This window comes from Henckelia pumila, chromosome 4 (assembly GCF_033568475.1).
Source record: "Henckelia pumila isolate YLH828 chromosome 4, ASM3356847v2, whole genome shotgun sequence".
Lineage (NCBI taxonomy): Eukaryota > Viridiplantae > Streptophyta > Magnoliopsida > Lamiales > Gesneriaceae > Henckelia > Henckelia pumila.
Genome location: NC_133123.1, coordinates 123,716,470 through 123,732,077, shown reverse-complemented (window position 1 = coordinate 123,732,077; position 15,608 = coordinate 123,716,470). Strand labels below are relative to the sequence as shown.

General features: G+C 36.4%; 1 protein-coding gene across 3 annotated transcripts; it reads left to right on the top strand.

Annotated features, from left to right (window-relative positions):
• The first annotated feature begins 10,508 nt into the window (after positions 1 to 10,508).
• Positions 10,509 to 15,421, top strand: LOC140863924 (uncharacterized). Of its 3 annotated transcripts, none has more exons than XM_073267719.1 (7): positions 10,509 to 10,866; positions 11,056 to 11,282; positions 12,193 to 12,303; positions 12,786 to 12,941; positions 13,586 to 13,824; positions 14,156 to 14,216; positions 14,964 to 15,421. In XM_073267719.1, the coding sequence occupies exons 1-7, from the start codon at positions 10,601 to 10,603 to the stop codon at positions 15,230 to 15,232; spliced, it is 1,329 nt and encodes a 442-aa protein (XP_073123820.1). In that variant the 5' UTR covers positions 10,509 to 10,600; the 3' UTR covers positions 15,233 to 15,421. The 3 variants fall into 3 exon arrangements, with proteins under 3 accessions (XP_073123820.1, XP_073123822.1, XP_073123821.1); XM_073267721.1 differs by having other exon boundaries at positions 14,646 to 15,104; XM_073267720.1 differs by having other exon boundaries at positions 14,156 to 14,522; positions 14,964 to 15,100.
• The last annotated feature ends 187 nt before the right edge of the window (positions 15,422 to 15,608 follow it).

Genomic DNA, 15,608 nt, shown 5'->3' with positions numbered 1-15,608 from the left:
TTGAGAAAAAAATCGAGGAGAAATAGAAGGAGCCTGAACCTGACTCGAAACCGATGTACAAGCCTCCACTCCCCTACCCACAGAGGTTCAAGAAGAAAGCTTTAGATGAACAGTTCTCCAAATTCTTGGAGATTTTTAAGAAACTTCATATCAACATTTCCTTTGCTAATGCTTTGGAGCAAATGCTGAATTATGCTAAATTCTTGAAGGAAGTGATGTCAAAGAAGAGGAAGTTGGAAGAGTTTAAGACGGTGAATTTGACTGAGGAGTGCAGTGCTATCCTGCAAAAGAAGCTACCACAAAAATTAAAGGATCCAGGGAGTTTTACGATTCCTTGCATTATTGGTTCTTCTAATTTTAATAAAGCACTTTGTGATTTAGGAGCTAGCATTAACTTAATGCCTTTATCTGTTTTCAGGAGCTTAGGACTTGGCGAGGTGAAGCCCACAACAATCATGTTGCAGCTAGATGATAGATCTATCACATATCCGCGTGGAATCATTGAGGATGTTCTGGTAAAAATAGATAAATTTATTTTTCCTGCGGATTTTGTAGTGTTAGATATTGAGAAGGATGAAAATTTGCCATTGATTTTGGGGCGACCATTCTTGGCTACTGCTGACGCAAAAATAGAGGTTAGAAAAGGTGTGTTGAAGATGGGTGTAGACGGTGAGAAAGTTACTTTTAATGTGTTCAAGGAAGCTGAAAATCCATCCACGGAGAAGGTGTTCCTCATTGAACAATCAAAGAAGATGGAGAGCTGCTATGAAGTCGAGAGAAAAGTAGAATTGCAAAGAGAGAATGATCCGAAGGTTTCAAAGAAGAAGAAGAAAAACAAATCAAAGTTTAAGAGTATCGTTGAGTATGTTTGGAGGGTAAAGGAAAAGGGAAAATCCTCCAACAAGACTGAACCGGGCTAGAACCAGAGTATAGTCGGGCTATGGACTATAAACTAAGCGCTTCTTGGGAGGCAACCCAAGCTTTTTTTTTTATTTGCTTTATTTTTATTTGTTAATTTTAGTTGTTTTTGTTTTTTTATCATGAGAAAACTAGACATCAATAATTATTTTGAATTGTGTAGGTGAAAAAGTTTAGGAGCCAACCCTGATGAAGAGTTTTGAGTGATTAAGATGGTGCCGAGTACTGACGCTCGGTGCCCAAGATATGTGTCCTTGTTTTGATTTACTACTGTACATTGAGGACAATGCACAATTTAAGTTTGGGGGGATGTGTGAAATTTGAAAATTTTCATGAGTTAGGTTGAGTTGAAGACATAATATGTAATTGTGATTGGCCTATGATGAAAATAATTTTTTGTGCTGAAAAGTTCATGTTAGCGCTATTTAATCTTGAGTTCTCACTTACATGCACGAATGCCATGATTTTCGATACTCCTAGCAATTAGAGAAATTATGTGGATTTGTGATGTGTATTAGAGGATTTGATTCTTAACTCTTGTGATTTTTACTTGAAACTGAGGTATATTTTTAAGAGCACAGAAGTGATTTAGGCATTTTTGAATTCGTTGAGCCTTTTTAGCCATTATTCATTTCTTAGTCATATAAATCATGAAAAATCCTAAACAAATTGATTAGCTAAAAAATTCAAAGAAAAGTAATGGTGGAGAAAGTAAGTGAGGGGAGGCCTTGAAAAGAAAAAAAATGGATTGAAATTCTAGTCCAAATACAAGGAAAAGAGATGGAGATGTATGGAGTAGAAGAAAGCCAAGACTAATGTCTGACAATGCAAATAAAAAATTTTAGCTACTCATCATCCTGCACAAATTGAAAATATTCAATTCCCTTTGCTTTGAATCCTGAGTCCTTGTTTATATTGATATACATATGGATGTTTATCTCCTTCTGATTATACTTGAGGCTAATGTTAATCGAAAAAGTTCTGTTGATCTGTGCAATTAGAAGTTGAACTTGGTGGAGAGTGTCCTGAAACTTGAGGGCGGGATTAATGAATCTGTGAAGTTTACGAATTGCATGATTTTATCAAAATTTGGGTGGGTAGATGAGATTGGCGAAATCACACACACACGAGAACTCTTGAGAAAATTATCCTACATGTTTATTTAATCTTGGAATGTAAAAATTCGGAGGTCGACTATATTGCTCATTATTGTTTTGCTCGGGACTAGCAAAAGTCTAAGTTTGTGGGAATTTGATAAGTGCATTTTATGCACTTAATTTATATATGATTTGGCTTGGCTTTTGTGATGTATCGAGTGGATATTATGCGTATTTGTTGTTGTTTTTGTGAGTTACAAGGATTTGGAGAAAAGTAGCAAGAAGAAGTGGAAGGATGCATTATGGAGTATCAACTTTAGAAAATTACTGGGAATTATTGACACACCAAATCCGATCTCCACCGTTCATAATAAAGTTTAGAATGTTTTGAAGCTGCTGTCAAAATTTCAGCTCAATCCGACAGTTAGTTTGGGAGTATGATTTTTTGAAAATTGTTGCGCGTTGCAGAATTGGACATGCGAGAGCAGGGCGCGCCCGCGCCGTCCCTGGACGTGAAAATAAGTGTAAATTCGAGGCTCAGGCGCGCCCTCTCCACTCTATTGCGCGCCCGCGCCGCTTTGTGCGAGAAATTGATAGATTTTTGCAACTTTAAAACTCTCGATTTGTCGGGCTTTCTTTGACGGGCTTCGAGGACATATAAAAGAGATTTCAACACAACATAAAAAGGGAGAGAGCCGCCTGACAACACAAGAAAAATTGAGAAAGCTTGATCGTGACAATTGGAGAAGAAAAATCTGTGCATCAACGTGAAGAATTTGAAGAACAAAGGAGAAGATCATCGACCGGACACGACGTCGAATATTCGGATTTGTTTTCTTCCTTTCGAATTTGTTATCATTGAATTGATGTCTAGACTTTTGAATATGACTGGTGTTTATCTATTTTTGATCATGAACTAAATTTTCATAGTCTAGGGGTTTGGTGTAGCCTGGTTGAGACGTTTTTACGAATTGTTAATTTTATTGGATTGAATTCTCCTAAATTAATTGTTTTTCTAGCTTTGATTATTTTTCCAATTACTTGATCACTAATTGAATTGTTATACTTATTTGAAATCATTGCTCGGGAGAGGGGATTTTGAATAGGATCATTAGAAATTAAACTGTTAATTGTTTATATAGCTCGGAAGAGTGTATAACGTTAATGGAGCTTTAGAAAGAACATCGTTTTACACATATCACTAAGACTAGATTTTTAATAGGGATATTGAAATTAAATCTTAGTTGATACACATTATTTGTTGCTCGGGAGAGAAAAATAATATAATTAAGTGTTCTTTGCTATTAATTGAATGGAATTCATGAAAATAATTTAATTAGGAGTAGTTGTTGTCGAAACCAGGTAAAATCAAAACCTCTAGACCATTTTTCTCTCATTAATATTATTCGAAAGTTGTGTGCGAGTTTTTCTAAAAGTTCTGAATTTTATTTTAAGTTGAAATCAAAACTCTTTGTTTGATTTTCAAGATAAAGTTTAGACTATTTTAATTACAAGCACTGATTATTTTCAATTTACTCCCTGTGGGATCGACACTTGATTCATTCACTATATTAAAACTTGACACTCGTACGCTTGCGAGCAATTTTCACAACAGAATACACATACATCCCTCAACTACTTAGTAGTTTAGTCAGAGTTCTATAAACAAGGGCCAGTGTGTTTTTTAAAAAAATGTTTTGCAGAAAAACTTGGTGTCAGTCGAATAATTGTAACACAGATTAAAACACTACACATCACAAAGTGAATGCAGAATGCCTAAAATCCTAAATATGCATGAAAAGAAAAACAACAGTGTTGTCTATGGTGTTGTAACACCAGAGACAACATCAGTAAATGGTTATAATGCACACATGCTGAGAGACCTCCGAAGAGTTGAGAATCTCTCGAAATCTAAAGCTTTTATGAATATAACTGTCAGTTGGTTATTAGTTCCAACAAAATCCATTCGGATCACACCTTTTTCCACCATATTTCGAATAAAGTGACGTCGAATGTCAATGGATTTTGTGCGAGAGTGTTGAACTGGATTTTCTGAAATGTCAATCGCACTCAAATTATCACAATAAAAAATGGGGGGTTGACTTTTAAATTCACAATCCTCTAACATTTGGTTCATCAAAAAAGGTTGTGAACAAAAAGTTTCATCTCCAAGACAACAACACCCTCCCATAGTGCATTTTCTATCATTCAAAATCCCAGCACATAAACACACAGTAAAACCAACAAGAATGGTATTTGTCTCCCTAGTGTACCACAAATCCAAGATGTCAGAGGTATATCTTAAGATACATTTTACTTCTTTTAAAAGCGTGACCTTAGGATCAGATTTGGTACCTAGAACATAAACACACATTAAGGATGATATCAGCATGAATTGCAGTTAAGTACAAAAAATTTCCAATCATGATGTGGTACATGGTGTTGGCAACACCGGCCGCAGCACCATTCTTACCCAACTTTTCACTAGATCTCATTGGTGTTTTCATGCTTTTAGTGTTCTCATTACATAAATTTTTCACCAAAATTTTGACATACTTGCTTTGGGACATAAAAATACCATCATGCATTTTCTTAACTTGAAAACCAAGAAAATAACTCAACTCAACTACCATGCTCAATTCAAAGATGAAAGACATGCATTTAACAAAATAATCAACTTGCTTTTGACCAGAAGAAGCACAACAATTGATGTTATCCATGAAAACTTGGCAAATAGGTATTTCACCTTTGGACTTTTGAATAAAAAAAGTTTTATCAAACTTACCTCCGTTTGAAGCCAATTTCAAGAAGATATTCAATCAACTTTACCTGGTTTTTGGACATGAAACTCATGCATACTGACCCAATCACCTTGAGGTAGTCCACTTTGTCCTTTATTCGAGTTTGCATTGTTCCAGAAGCATCTTCAAAAGTCTGTGATGATGGATGATTCTTCTGTATTTTGCTTGAAATGTCCTTACCATCATTTATCAAAACAACATAATCATTGCTTGGTTGATTATCCTCATTTTCAGTCACTATTAGACCCGGTGTTGTGCTTGATGTTGCAACATCAGAGGCAACACCTGGATCTTTCAATGGACTGAAAATTTCCAGCAGATCATACACATCATCCTCAGCAGTTTTTCCTTTGAGATCTGCAAAATCATCAAAACTACATTAATAGATTCCATAACTGCTCCAGTTCTCAGTTTAAACATTCTACATGCATGACTATTCAAAGCATACCCAAGAAACAAGCATTTTTCACTTTTGGAATCAAATTTGGCTAGGTGATCTCTTTCATTCAAAACAAAACAAATACAGCCAAAAACATGAAAGACTTTAAGGTTTGGCCTCTTTCCCATGGGAATCTCATAGGAAGTCATAGTAGAACCACTCCTTAAGTATACTCGATTCAATACACGACAAGCTGTATCCACGACTTCTGCCCAAAATCTTTTTGAGATATTCTTTGAGCTCAGCATCACCCTAGCCATCTCCTGCAACGTCATATTATTTCTTTTGGCCATGCCATTGTGTTGAGGAGTTTTTGGGGCAGAAAACTTATGTGATATGCCTTTCTTATCACTCAAAGATAAAAATGAACATTTATCAAATTCCTTACCATAGTCTGTCCTGATATTTCCAACCTTCAAGTTATGCAGGTTAGTAATCTTTGTGAGTAAATTCTTAAAAATATCAAATGTATCCAACTTCTCTCTGAAGAATCTTACACATGTAAAACGTGAGAAGTCATCAACACACACAAAAGAAAACTTCTTACCTCCATAGCTTTCCAGTTCCATAGGATCCATTAAATCCAAATGCAAAAGTTCAAGGCACCGTGTTGTCCCAAAGTGTTGTAACATGGGGTGCAGCACAAGAGTTTTCTTACCTATTTGGCATGCACCACAAACATATAGAACTTCAAAATTCAAAATAGGCATACCTTGAACAGTTTCATACTTACACAGATTTTCCAATGCCTTCAAATTTGCATGACACAACTTTTGGTGCCATAAATCAAGATCATCCACTTTCATGTGGTTGCAGGCAAGTTGCTCTCCAAGTTGGTAACAATCTGGTGATCTTGTACCTATCAAAACACATATGTTAGCATTATCAAAAATTTCACAAGTATTTTTGTAGTAACCCGTATCCAGAATTAACGATTAATGAGTATATTAATCGTGTAATCATGTTTAGATTAAGTAAAACATGATTAAGCAAATTCCAAAAGGGTTAACGGAGTCCAAAAATGGATTCAGGACACTCAAAATAGCCGGGAAGGTCCCGAAGGTCCGCAGGGTTTGGAAGCTCCGAACCAAGTAAGGAGGCTTCGAACTGGATCGGAGGATCCGAACTCAGGATCGGAGGCTCCGAAGTGGATCGGAAGCTCCGTCGGTAGGATCGGACGCTCCGATCGGGACCAGGGCACACATCATCGCTTACATCAGCAAGGTGACGTCATGGCTGACGTAATATTGAGCGATCGGACGCTCCGAAGATGGGATCGGAGGATCCGATCGTGTTCGGATGTTCCGAACCGGGTTCGGAGGCTCCAAACTTCTTCTATAAATAGGGGGCCGAGATTTCATTTTCAAGTGCACCTTTCCCTCTCTTCTCTCTGATTCCTAAGCCTTCTAACTCAGATCTAGGGAGTTCTAGGCATCCTATTGGGAATCCGGAAGTGGCATAGAGATCCAGGCGTCGAGGCGGAGCTGTGGCCTAGTTTTGAGGCAATTTTCATCAGCGGGCTGACGACGGACACAGGCATAGCTATGGTCTCCTTAAATTATTTAGGAGTATGCAATAGCTTAGTTAAGGCTTTTAGAGCTTAATTATTGATGCATGGGTATTTGCATTGTAGAGCTGATATAGACTTGGAACCTAGAGTGGGACTGCTAGGACTGTATGTAGTAAGGTATGCAAGTACAGACTGAGATAGCCAGCGGGTTTTGCATGCTTATATGTTGCATTTTTGTGTCATATTATTATGCAGCATGTGCATATCATATTGTGTCTGTCCATCTTATGAGATGAGCCACGTAGGGCCGCTCAGCCCTGTTTGGACGGTTGATGTCTAATGCCCAGTGACTGACGGGTCATGGGTGATTAGCATCTGGGGACACAGTCCATGTCCTGTAGGAATGAGCAGTGTACACAGGGTTTGCTCCTCGGGTTGTACCACTCATGTCCTAGGCGCCATTACCGAGCAGTTATATACATTTATCCCAGATATGGATACCCTATCATTTGCATGCATCATATCTGTATGTTTTACCCAGTGCTTTCGTATTGAGCTTAGAGCTCACGTCCAGTCTTTTCTGTGTATCTGGACACCCCATTCGACGGGGCAGGTGTAGGTGCAGGGTGGAGCACCAAGAGTTTGGATTGGCCAGCGACCAGTGAGGACAGCGAGATTAGTTGTAGGTTTTGCCTTTAGGGTTTATTTATTCGATTTGATTGTATAAATCGAATTTATTTAACCGGTTGTATTCTGCCGGTCTGTTTTTATTTAAGTCTTCCGCAGCGATTTATTTAATGCATGTTTAATTATGCTCTTAACTCTGATTAGGTAGTGGATCCGGGTAGGGCCACTACAATTTTTATCAAACTTGACATGAAAATCATCATCACACAATAGACTAAAAGAAATCAAGTTTGAGTTTAGTCCCTTGACATGTAGCACATTGTGAAGCTTTAGAAGTCCTTCCATATTCAGAGTTTCTTTGCCAACAAACCTTCCTTTTGCACTATCTCCATAAGTCACTTTACCACATTCTTGTTCAATGCAGTCCAAGAGATGTTCTTTCGAACCTGCAATGTGGTGTTAGCTTCCTCTATAAAAGTACCAGTAACCTGCAAAGTTAGTTTTCAAGGAAGTATAAACATCAAAACACTGAAAATCAAACTTTGGTACCCAATTTTTCTTTGTTGTGGGTCTGTTTTTGGTGGTGTTGCGCCTGGTGTTGTGCAACACGGGGAACAACATCAGCTTTCTTGAAACAAAAAGACCTAATGTGATCTGGTTTGAAACAGTAATGACACAAAAAATGGCACTTCCATTGCTTTGGCATTTGAGGAGGAACATACTCTTTTGATGGAGAATTCTTGAATGACGGAGCGACAATGGATGTGCTAGAAGTATTGCTACCTTTTTTCACAAATACAGTTGGTTTTGATGATTCTTCAACTTCAAACACTCTGTTTACTAACCCTAGACCAGCCTTACCATTTTTACCCATTATAAAATCAAGCTTAGATGTACTTGAATTATACTTAGCAAGATTTAGAGTTACCTTTTCAAGCTCCCCCTTATCCTTGCAGAATTCAAGATTTTTCTTACTTAGAATCACTTCAAGCTTGGCCATGGCAGACTTCAAATCAGAATTTTCTTTAGAGAGAGTTATGTTCAAATTGTTCTGTTTGATCCGATCAGCATACAACTCCTATTAAAGTTTCTGTACACACTCTATAGTTATATCATCATTGACAGCTTCCTGATCACCAAAATTACCAAGAGTAGATGTATTCAAGCAAACTAATTTTTCACTGGTGTTGCGACTTGGTGTTGCAACACCGAAGGCAACACCCAGTGGGTTGACTTGAAAACATCTCTTTTCTTTCAGCAATGCAGCCAGGGGGATATTATCTTCTTCATAATTCTGTTCTTGATCTCTGTCAGAGTCATCATCTCTCAAGAAAACATCCATACCTTTGTGGAATCGATTTGCACATTCAATTGCATAGTGTCCATATCCATTGCATTTTCTGCATTGCACATAATCAAAATTCTTGGTATTAGATTCATAATTAACAACATACCTTGGTCGAGATGGTTCTCGAGTAGGTGACACCCTCAACAGATTCTCAGGAGCCGAAAAACTAGGGTGCTTAAATTGTTGTCCAATTTTTTGTTTGTCTTTTCTCTTCAAATAAACTTCAAACTTCTGTGAGATCAAGGAAATTGAATCATCACATAAATCTGACTTATTGACTTCCGGTGGTCAGAATCTGACGTCAACAACCGACACGTCCATGATAAACCTACAAAACAAAAATAACCAGAATCTCTCTTAGTAAGGTCAAGAGTTGGCTCTAATACCACTTGATAGAAAACGTATTGTAATTGTAGGTTAAAATAAAGAGTCAGTGTTGTCCGCGGTGTCACAACATCAACGACAACACAGTGCAGCGAAAAATAAACAAAAATAAATAACACAAGAAATTAATTTTGCACGAGTATAAAAACTCGTGCGGGTGCCTTAGGGCTAAATATCACTAGTAAACGTAAGATCAGTCTTACAAAAATAATCCTAGTGATTTTACGAAAAGTCATTAGATCCTAAATTTTTCAACAAGTTGAGAAATCAAACTTGCATCCTAAATAATCAGAATATAAAACAAATCAGATGCAACTCCCGTAGCCTAAATTTGAAGAGACAGAAAAGATCTTCGATCAACACAGTTCCCACAGTGTTGTCTCTGATGTCTTCAACACGAACGACAGCACGGGGACAAGCAACAACGATGGTTGCAAAACTTCTTCAGAATCTTCGAATTCTTCTATGTGATTTTCTTTGAAAGCTCTTCTGAATTCTCCTCTGAAGTTCACGTTTGTTTGTGCTCAGAAATCCTTTACTTATAAATGAGAGTCCAAGCAGAGAAAGATTTCGTTGTAGAGTCCTACACAAATAAGAAAATAAGTCTTTGTTAGGAATTAGACTCTTTTGATATCATCTTGATAATATATGATAAAGATAATACACAGTATTTCCTTATCAAGATAATACTCAATCTAGGCAAATATCTATCTCAATATTTTCGATAATAGCACATAAATATTCAACCTATCATATCATATCTTGATAATATTTTATAAACATAAATCACTTAATTTCCTAATCAAGATATAATATGCATTCTAGTTAAATATCTATCCTAGTCAATTTCGAGATCATAGAATATTTAACAATTTCAAATTAAATCTATTGTCTAGAAGGCAAAATTCAATATTATAAGTAACACGCTTAAGAAAAAGATTTTCAAGGAATTAAAATTCCTTTCAATGTTTGAAAACAAATGTGAAAAGCTAAAAATCAAAGTTTGGTAGTGTTTGATAAATAAGTGATTAGAGTTATTTTAACAATGACCTTCTTATTAAAATCACTTTTGAAAAATCATAATCGCCACATGACTAGCTTTTGGATTTCAATTAAGTTAAGCATAAGCTAACACATAATCTAGATTTAAGAAACACACAAAAATGATTTTTTTAAGTCAAAAGCTAATAATCATTTTTTTTAGTGATTGTAAACACTCCTTCAATAGTTCATATACCAATTTAACATTTTACTAATCGTTCGTGTATGAAAATAAATTTTACTCTTTTTTTTTTTACTTGCAAACACTTAAGACCAAGCTTTTTATTACTTTTTGAGCTCGCGAACACGCAGCAAAGATTCCAAAATTTTTTAGCAAAGATTCCAAAATAATTTTGTTGAGAGTATAAAGATATTCCAAAATATTATCGCCAAAGGAATCGCCGCCATTCATCAGCTCTATTAAGCTCGCCGTCGATGGCGGCGGTAGTGTCGCCGTGTGCTCTCTTCTGCTCTTCTCTGTTGTCACAAATTCACTGTAAAGCCCACAATGGAGGCAAACCCATCAACAAACAGTCGTCATATGTATTTCCTTTATCAAAAGGGAGTTTTTTGGATAAAAGAAAGTTTGGTGACACCCCATTAGTGCTCAAGTCTCATATGAATAATTCGCCATTTATTTCCCCTAATGATGACTGGGGTGTATGGACTGCACTCCTGGCAACCGGCACCTTCGGCCTCTGGTATTTCAATCTTCATAAAAGACTAGTTATCTGTTTACTCTTTGATTGTTTTTTCCTTTTGAGAAATCATATGGTTTTTAGCTTGTGGGTTTCTTGTAGAGACATTGAATTTTCATTTATGTTGAGAAAAAAGTTTGAATCTTGAAATGGTTTTGTTGGTTTGATGCGAGACTCATTATTTTAATGTAGGTCGGAAAAGACTAAGATTGGGAGCATGTTAAGCGCAGCATTGGTCAGCATTTTACTGGGGCTTGCGGCAAGTAATATTGGGATAATTCCTCACGACGCACCGGCCTATACGATGGTCTTTCAGTATTTGCTACCATTAACAATACCAATGCTTTTGTTTAGAGCTGATTTGCGACAAGTTATACAGTCTACTGGGACGTTGTTCTTGGCTTTTTTACTAGGATCAGGTGTATTTCTTCACTCCAGAAGCTTGGCTTGATTCAGTTTGATTTTAAGTCTTTTCTCAAGTATAAAATTGATAGGTGGTGAATCCATCTGTAGAAGCTTAAATCCAGTAGGCAGTAGTTGATATACCCTTTTTAGGAAATGCATTCCTTTATTACGTTTCGGTTTAAATGCTGTTGAAGATCTCTTATCCATGACAAATCTTGGATCTTTATGAACTTACTGGAAGATAGGAACATGCTGTATTTAAGTCGCGCACAGCCACTTCCATTTATGATATAAATTGATAACTTATGTTGGTGTTATTGGTAGCCGACTCAATGAAAATATCATTCATTTTAAGTTTTCAAGACACAAAAAGTTGATTTTCTATGCCCTTGAGGATCACTGTTTGAGAATTATCTTTCTTGTTGTAATATAACAAGCAAACTTATATAATATATTTAAAGCTAGAAATTGATATCTCCTATGAAGAGCTTAAATAATCTGTGTTTCGCTGACATGAGTGTCTTTGATGTCTTTTAGGCTGTCAGCTCAGTTGGATAGACTAGTAGATGTGAGTGGCACTTAACTTGGAATCATGGTCCTCCCGTTGGTGGTTTGGAGATTGATGTACTGTTAAGTGTAATTACTTGTAAGTTTCTTTGTCAAATAGTTTTGGATTAGCATAATTGATTCAAACCGATTCCTGAATTCGCATAGAAGTGCAATTCACCTATTTGCTGTAGTTCTATCATATTTCTAATTACGAAGTGCAAATATCATCTTCTAGTCACCAGAGCGCTATTTTCTGGTATTTTTGTAATTGTGATGTTCTTTTCCATTTAACTGCGCTATGTTATGTAGATCTGATCGTCCTATACATTGAAAAGTTAACTAATTTTTTTTTCCTTTCTTCACTTTAAATTTCAGTTGCAACTGTCGTTGGGACAATAGTGGCATTCCTAATGGTGCCTATGCGTTCACTTGGTCAGGATAACTGGAAAATAGCTGCTGCTCTCATGGGTAGTTATATTGGTGGAGGCAAGCAGTTCTTTATCCAACCTTCTTAAATGTCTTCCAAGTCGCAAAAACATGTTCTTTTGATTATTGAAATGCTTTTTCATAATTTATGTTAGGAACGACGAACAAAAAACCAGACGGAAAAAAAAAGATGTAAAGGAATTACGTGGATAACCCTTATTAAAATCGAAAAGGGAAAAACAAAGTCATACTTAAAAATCATATTTATTCCTTGTGAATATTTTAAGACTGCATGGAATTGTACCGATATGACCAAAATAACCTTCAGAAACTACCTGTAGGGTCGTAGCCCGTCTTGCATTCTCCTTTTAGACTCCTCAAACTCTATCCATTTATATAAGAAAATCCATACAGGAACTAACCATGACAGATAATACAAGCCTTGCTGATGTCATGCGCATAAATATCTGTTATATTGCGTTCTAGCTGCTATAATTAATTTATGCATTTAATCCTTATGATCATTTTTCCATTTCATGCAGCAATCAATTATGTTGCAATCTCAGAGGCACTTGGCACATCTCCATCAGTTATAGCTGCTGGTGTAGCAGCAGATAATATCATCTGTGCTCTGTATTTCGTTGTCTTGTTTTCATTAGCCTCCAAAATACCTCCAGAGGTATCAAAGCTGGCTGATGGTATGTAAACGTAGAAAATTGAATCTTGAAATATTTGAAGCAAGAAATTCATGGATCTACTGATCGATAGAACTTTTTATTCTAAAAGTATTCTCATCCTATAGTAGAAAATGTAAGCATTTGTGTGCTGCCGACATTGGAAGTATAAAATGATAATTTGATCAATGCATAAGTTTTTTTCTATGAAAGTTACTTGCTCCTCCGGATGTTCTCAGGCAACCTCAACTCCAATGGGCATGAGGGACACGACAACTTGTGCCATGTTGGATCATTACTTCTTAAACATACAATCATATGTTTGTTGTTGTACTAAAAATTGTAGCTGATGGTCGCATTCAAAATCTTTTTAAAAGATACATTAGCACAAGTGTCACACGTCAAGCATTTTGCCATGTAGGCAGCATGTAAAACGGTAGATTCCCAATAATTACTTCGACTGATTATTTCATGAGAATTGAACACGTGACCTTGGCTTAGATACCAGTTCTAGAATCAAGCATTTGTTGCTATGCCAAATGCTTTAAGTAATGATTATGATCTTAATGCCAAATACACGGCGACAATAAGTAAAGGCAATCATTGCTGTTCAACATAAAAGGTAAATCCAACACTTGATGGAGTTGACATTATTTAATCTTATGCAGATGCTTCTTCATGTCCCGTGTCTAATGAGAGCCAACTCTCAGTACTCCAGGTTGCTACAGCAATTGCTGTTTCCTTTTCTATCTGCAAAGCTGCCACTTCTCTTACAAATTTCTTCGGGATTCAAGGAAGTGATCTTGCTGCAATCACAGCAATAATTGTAGTTTTGGCAACTTTGCTTCCACGTTTCTTCCGCCATTTGGCACCTGCTGGTGATGCATTTTCTGTAATATTAATGCAGGTAAAACCACATTGCATTGTTAGAATTACTATGATATTATGCCTCTGCAATACAACTTCCAGTATATTATAGGCATATGCAAGTTTCAGTATATATCTTCATTTGACTTGAGTTTGTCGTAATCTTGCAACAATTCTGCCTATTTAATACCAAAAAACCTGGCATCTTGTTACATTTCTCACAGCAAAATAACTCCATATTCATTTCTGATCTCCTTTTTACCCGAGGACAAACCAGATCTACACCAAATTACACTTTCTTAGCACGTCTTGTGTTGACTACTACTGTTATTTGACACAACATTTTGGATCACCTATTCATTTGCAAACAGATATTTTTCGCGGTTTTGGGTGCCAGTGGCAGCATATGGAACGTCATCAACACAGCACCAGGTATTTTCTTGTTCGCTTTTGTACAAGTGACCGTGCATCTCATCGTTGTAATTGGTCTCGGAAAATTATTTCGGATCGACTCAAAGCATTTGCTGTTAGCATCAAATGCTAATATTGGAGGGCCTACAACAGCATGTGGAATGGCCACAGCTAAAGGGTGGGGATCATTAGTTATGCCTGGAATTCTTGTGGGAATATTTGGAATATCAATTGCTACATTTCTTGGTATTGGTTTTGGAACGTTAGTTCTTAGATACATGTAAGAGAAAGAGATGCATGCAAACGCACAAGACTATGCTACACCGGGTGAAATATTATTACACATTGAATTAATATGTAATTTACATGATATTCTATAATTTCTTTGTGGTGGTTTTGATTATTTTGTAAGATAAAAGATAACATTGCGATTACTTTTGTATGTCACAGAGGTAATCTGATCATTTACAGATAACTAATGAAGAACTTGGAAAAGATTTCAAGTGTCTGAACAATATATTTATGCAATAATTTGGATTAAATAATACAAAATCGAGACAAAAATTCAAAGATTCATGGCTTGTAATGGGAAACATGATCAAGCAGGTAAAGTTTCAGAATTTAATTTAGATTGGGCTTGGGCTATGCTGGATTCGTTTCACAGTGCCAAGGAGAGCTGTGACACTCCTCACTTATTGAATAATGTTTTATCGGAACGAATCTGGAAGGCTCCTTTATAAAATCAACTTCGGTTGGATGTCGATGCAGACTTTGATGGAGCCAAGTATTTATGCGGTGTAAGTGCTGTGGTTAGGGACTCGCTTGGGAAGATTCTAGGGGCCACGGCTTGTGTTATTCGGAATTCAGGAAGAGTCTTGAGTGCGGAGATTGCAGCTGTTAGATTTGGGATATATTTTTGTGTCGACCATGGCTTCTCCAATGTAAACATCTTTTCGGATTCTCTGAAGGCGGTTCAGGTAGTTAACACATCGGAAGATGATCTTGGGTTAGATGGTGTAGTGGTGTTAAGAGATTAAATCTTTATTCAACTATCCAGATTTCATGTCGATATCTCACATGAGACGGACCGCGAATGGAGTGGCGCATATGTTGGCTAGAAAAACTTTTTTTACTTCAACTCCTCTTACTTGGTTGTATAGTGGTTTTTCAACTTGGTTCTTAAACATTGTATCTCGTCATTGTGAGTAATATATATATGTTTGGAGTTTGTTTCAAAAAAAAAAAAAAAAAAATTCTCAGGAGAACCATTTAATAAAATAATTATATATAGGAAATTTAGTTTTTTTTGTCCAATATCTCGTTCAATTACTAAATTTTCAAAGGTTATCTTTGGTTTAGTAACTTTTAATTTTCGACGTTTTTTATCTGATGTGACATCAAAAAATGTTAACT

Coding starts and splice junctions, on each gene's coding strand:
- LOC140863924 (XM_073267719.1), top strand. CDS start 10,601: ATGGCGGCGGTAGTGTCGCCGTGTGCTCTCTTCTGCTCTTCTCTGTTG. Junction 13,825..14,155: donor TTTCTGTAATATTAATGCAG/GTAAAACCACAT, acceptor ATTTGCAAACAG/ATATTTTTCGCGGTTTTGGG. Junction 14,217..14,963: donor CGTCATCAACACAGCACCAG/GTATTTTCTTGT, acceptor ATGTCGATGCAG/ACTTTGATGGAGCCAAGTAT.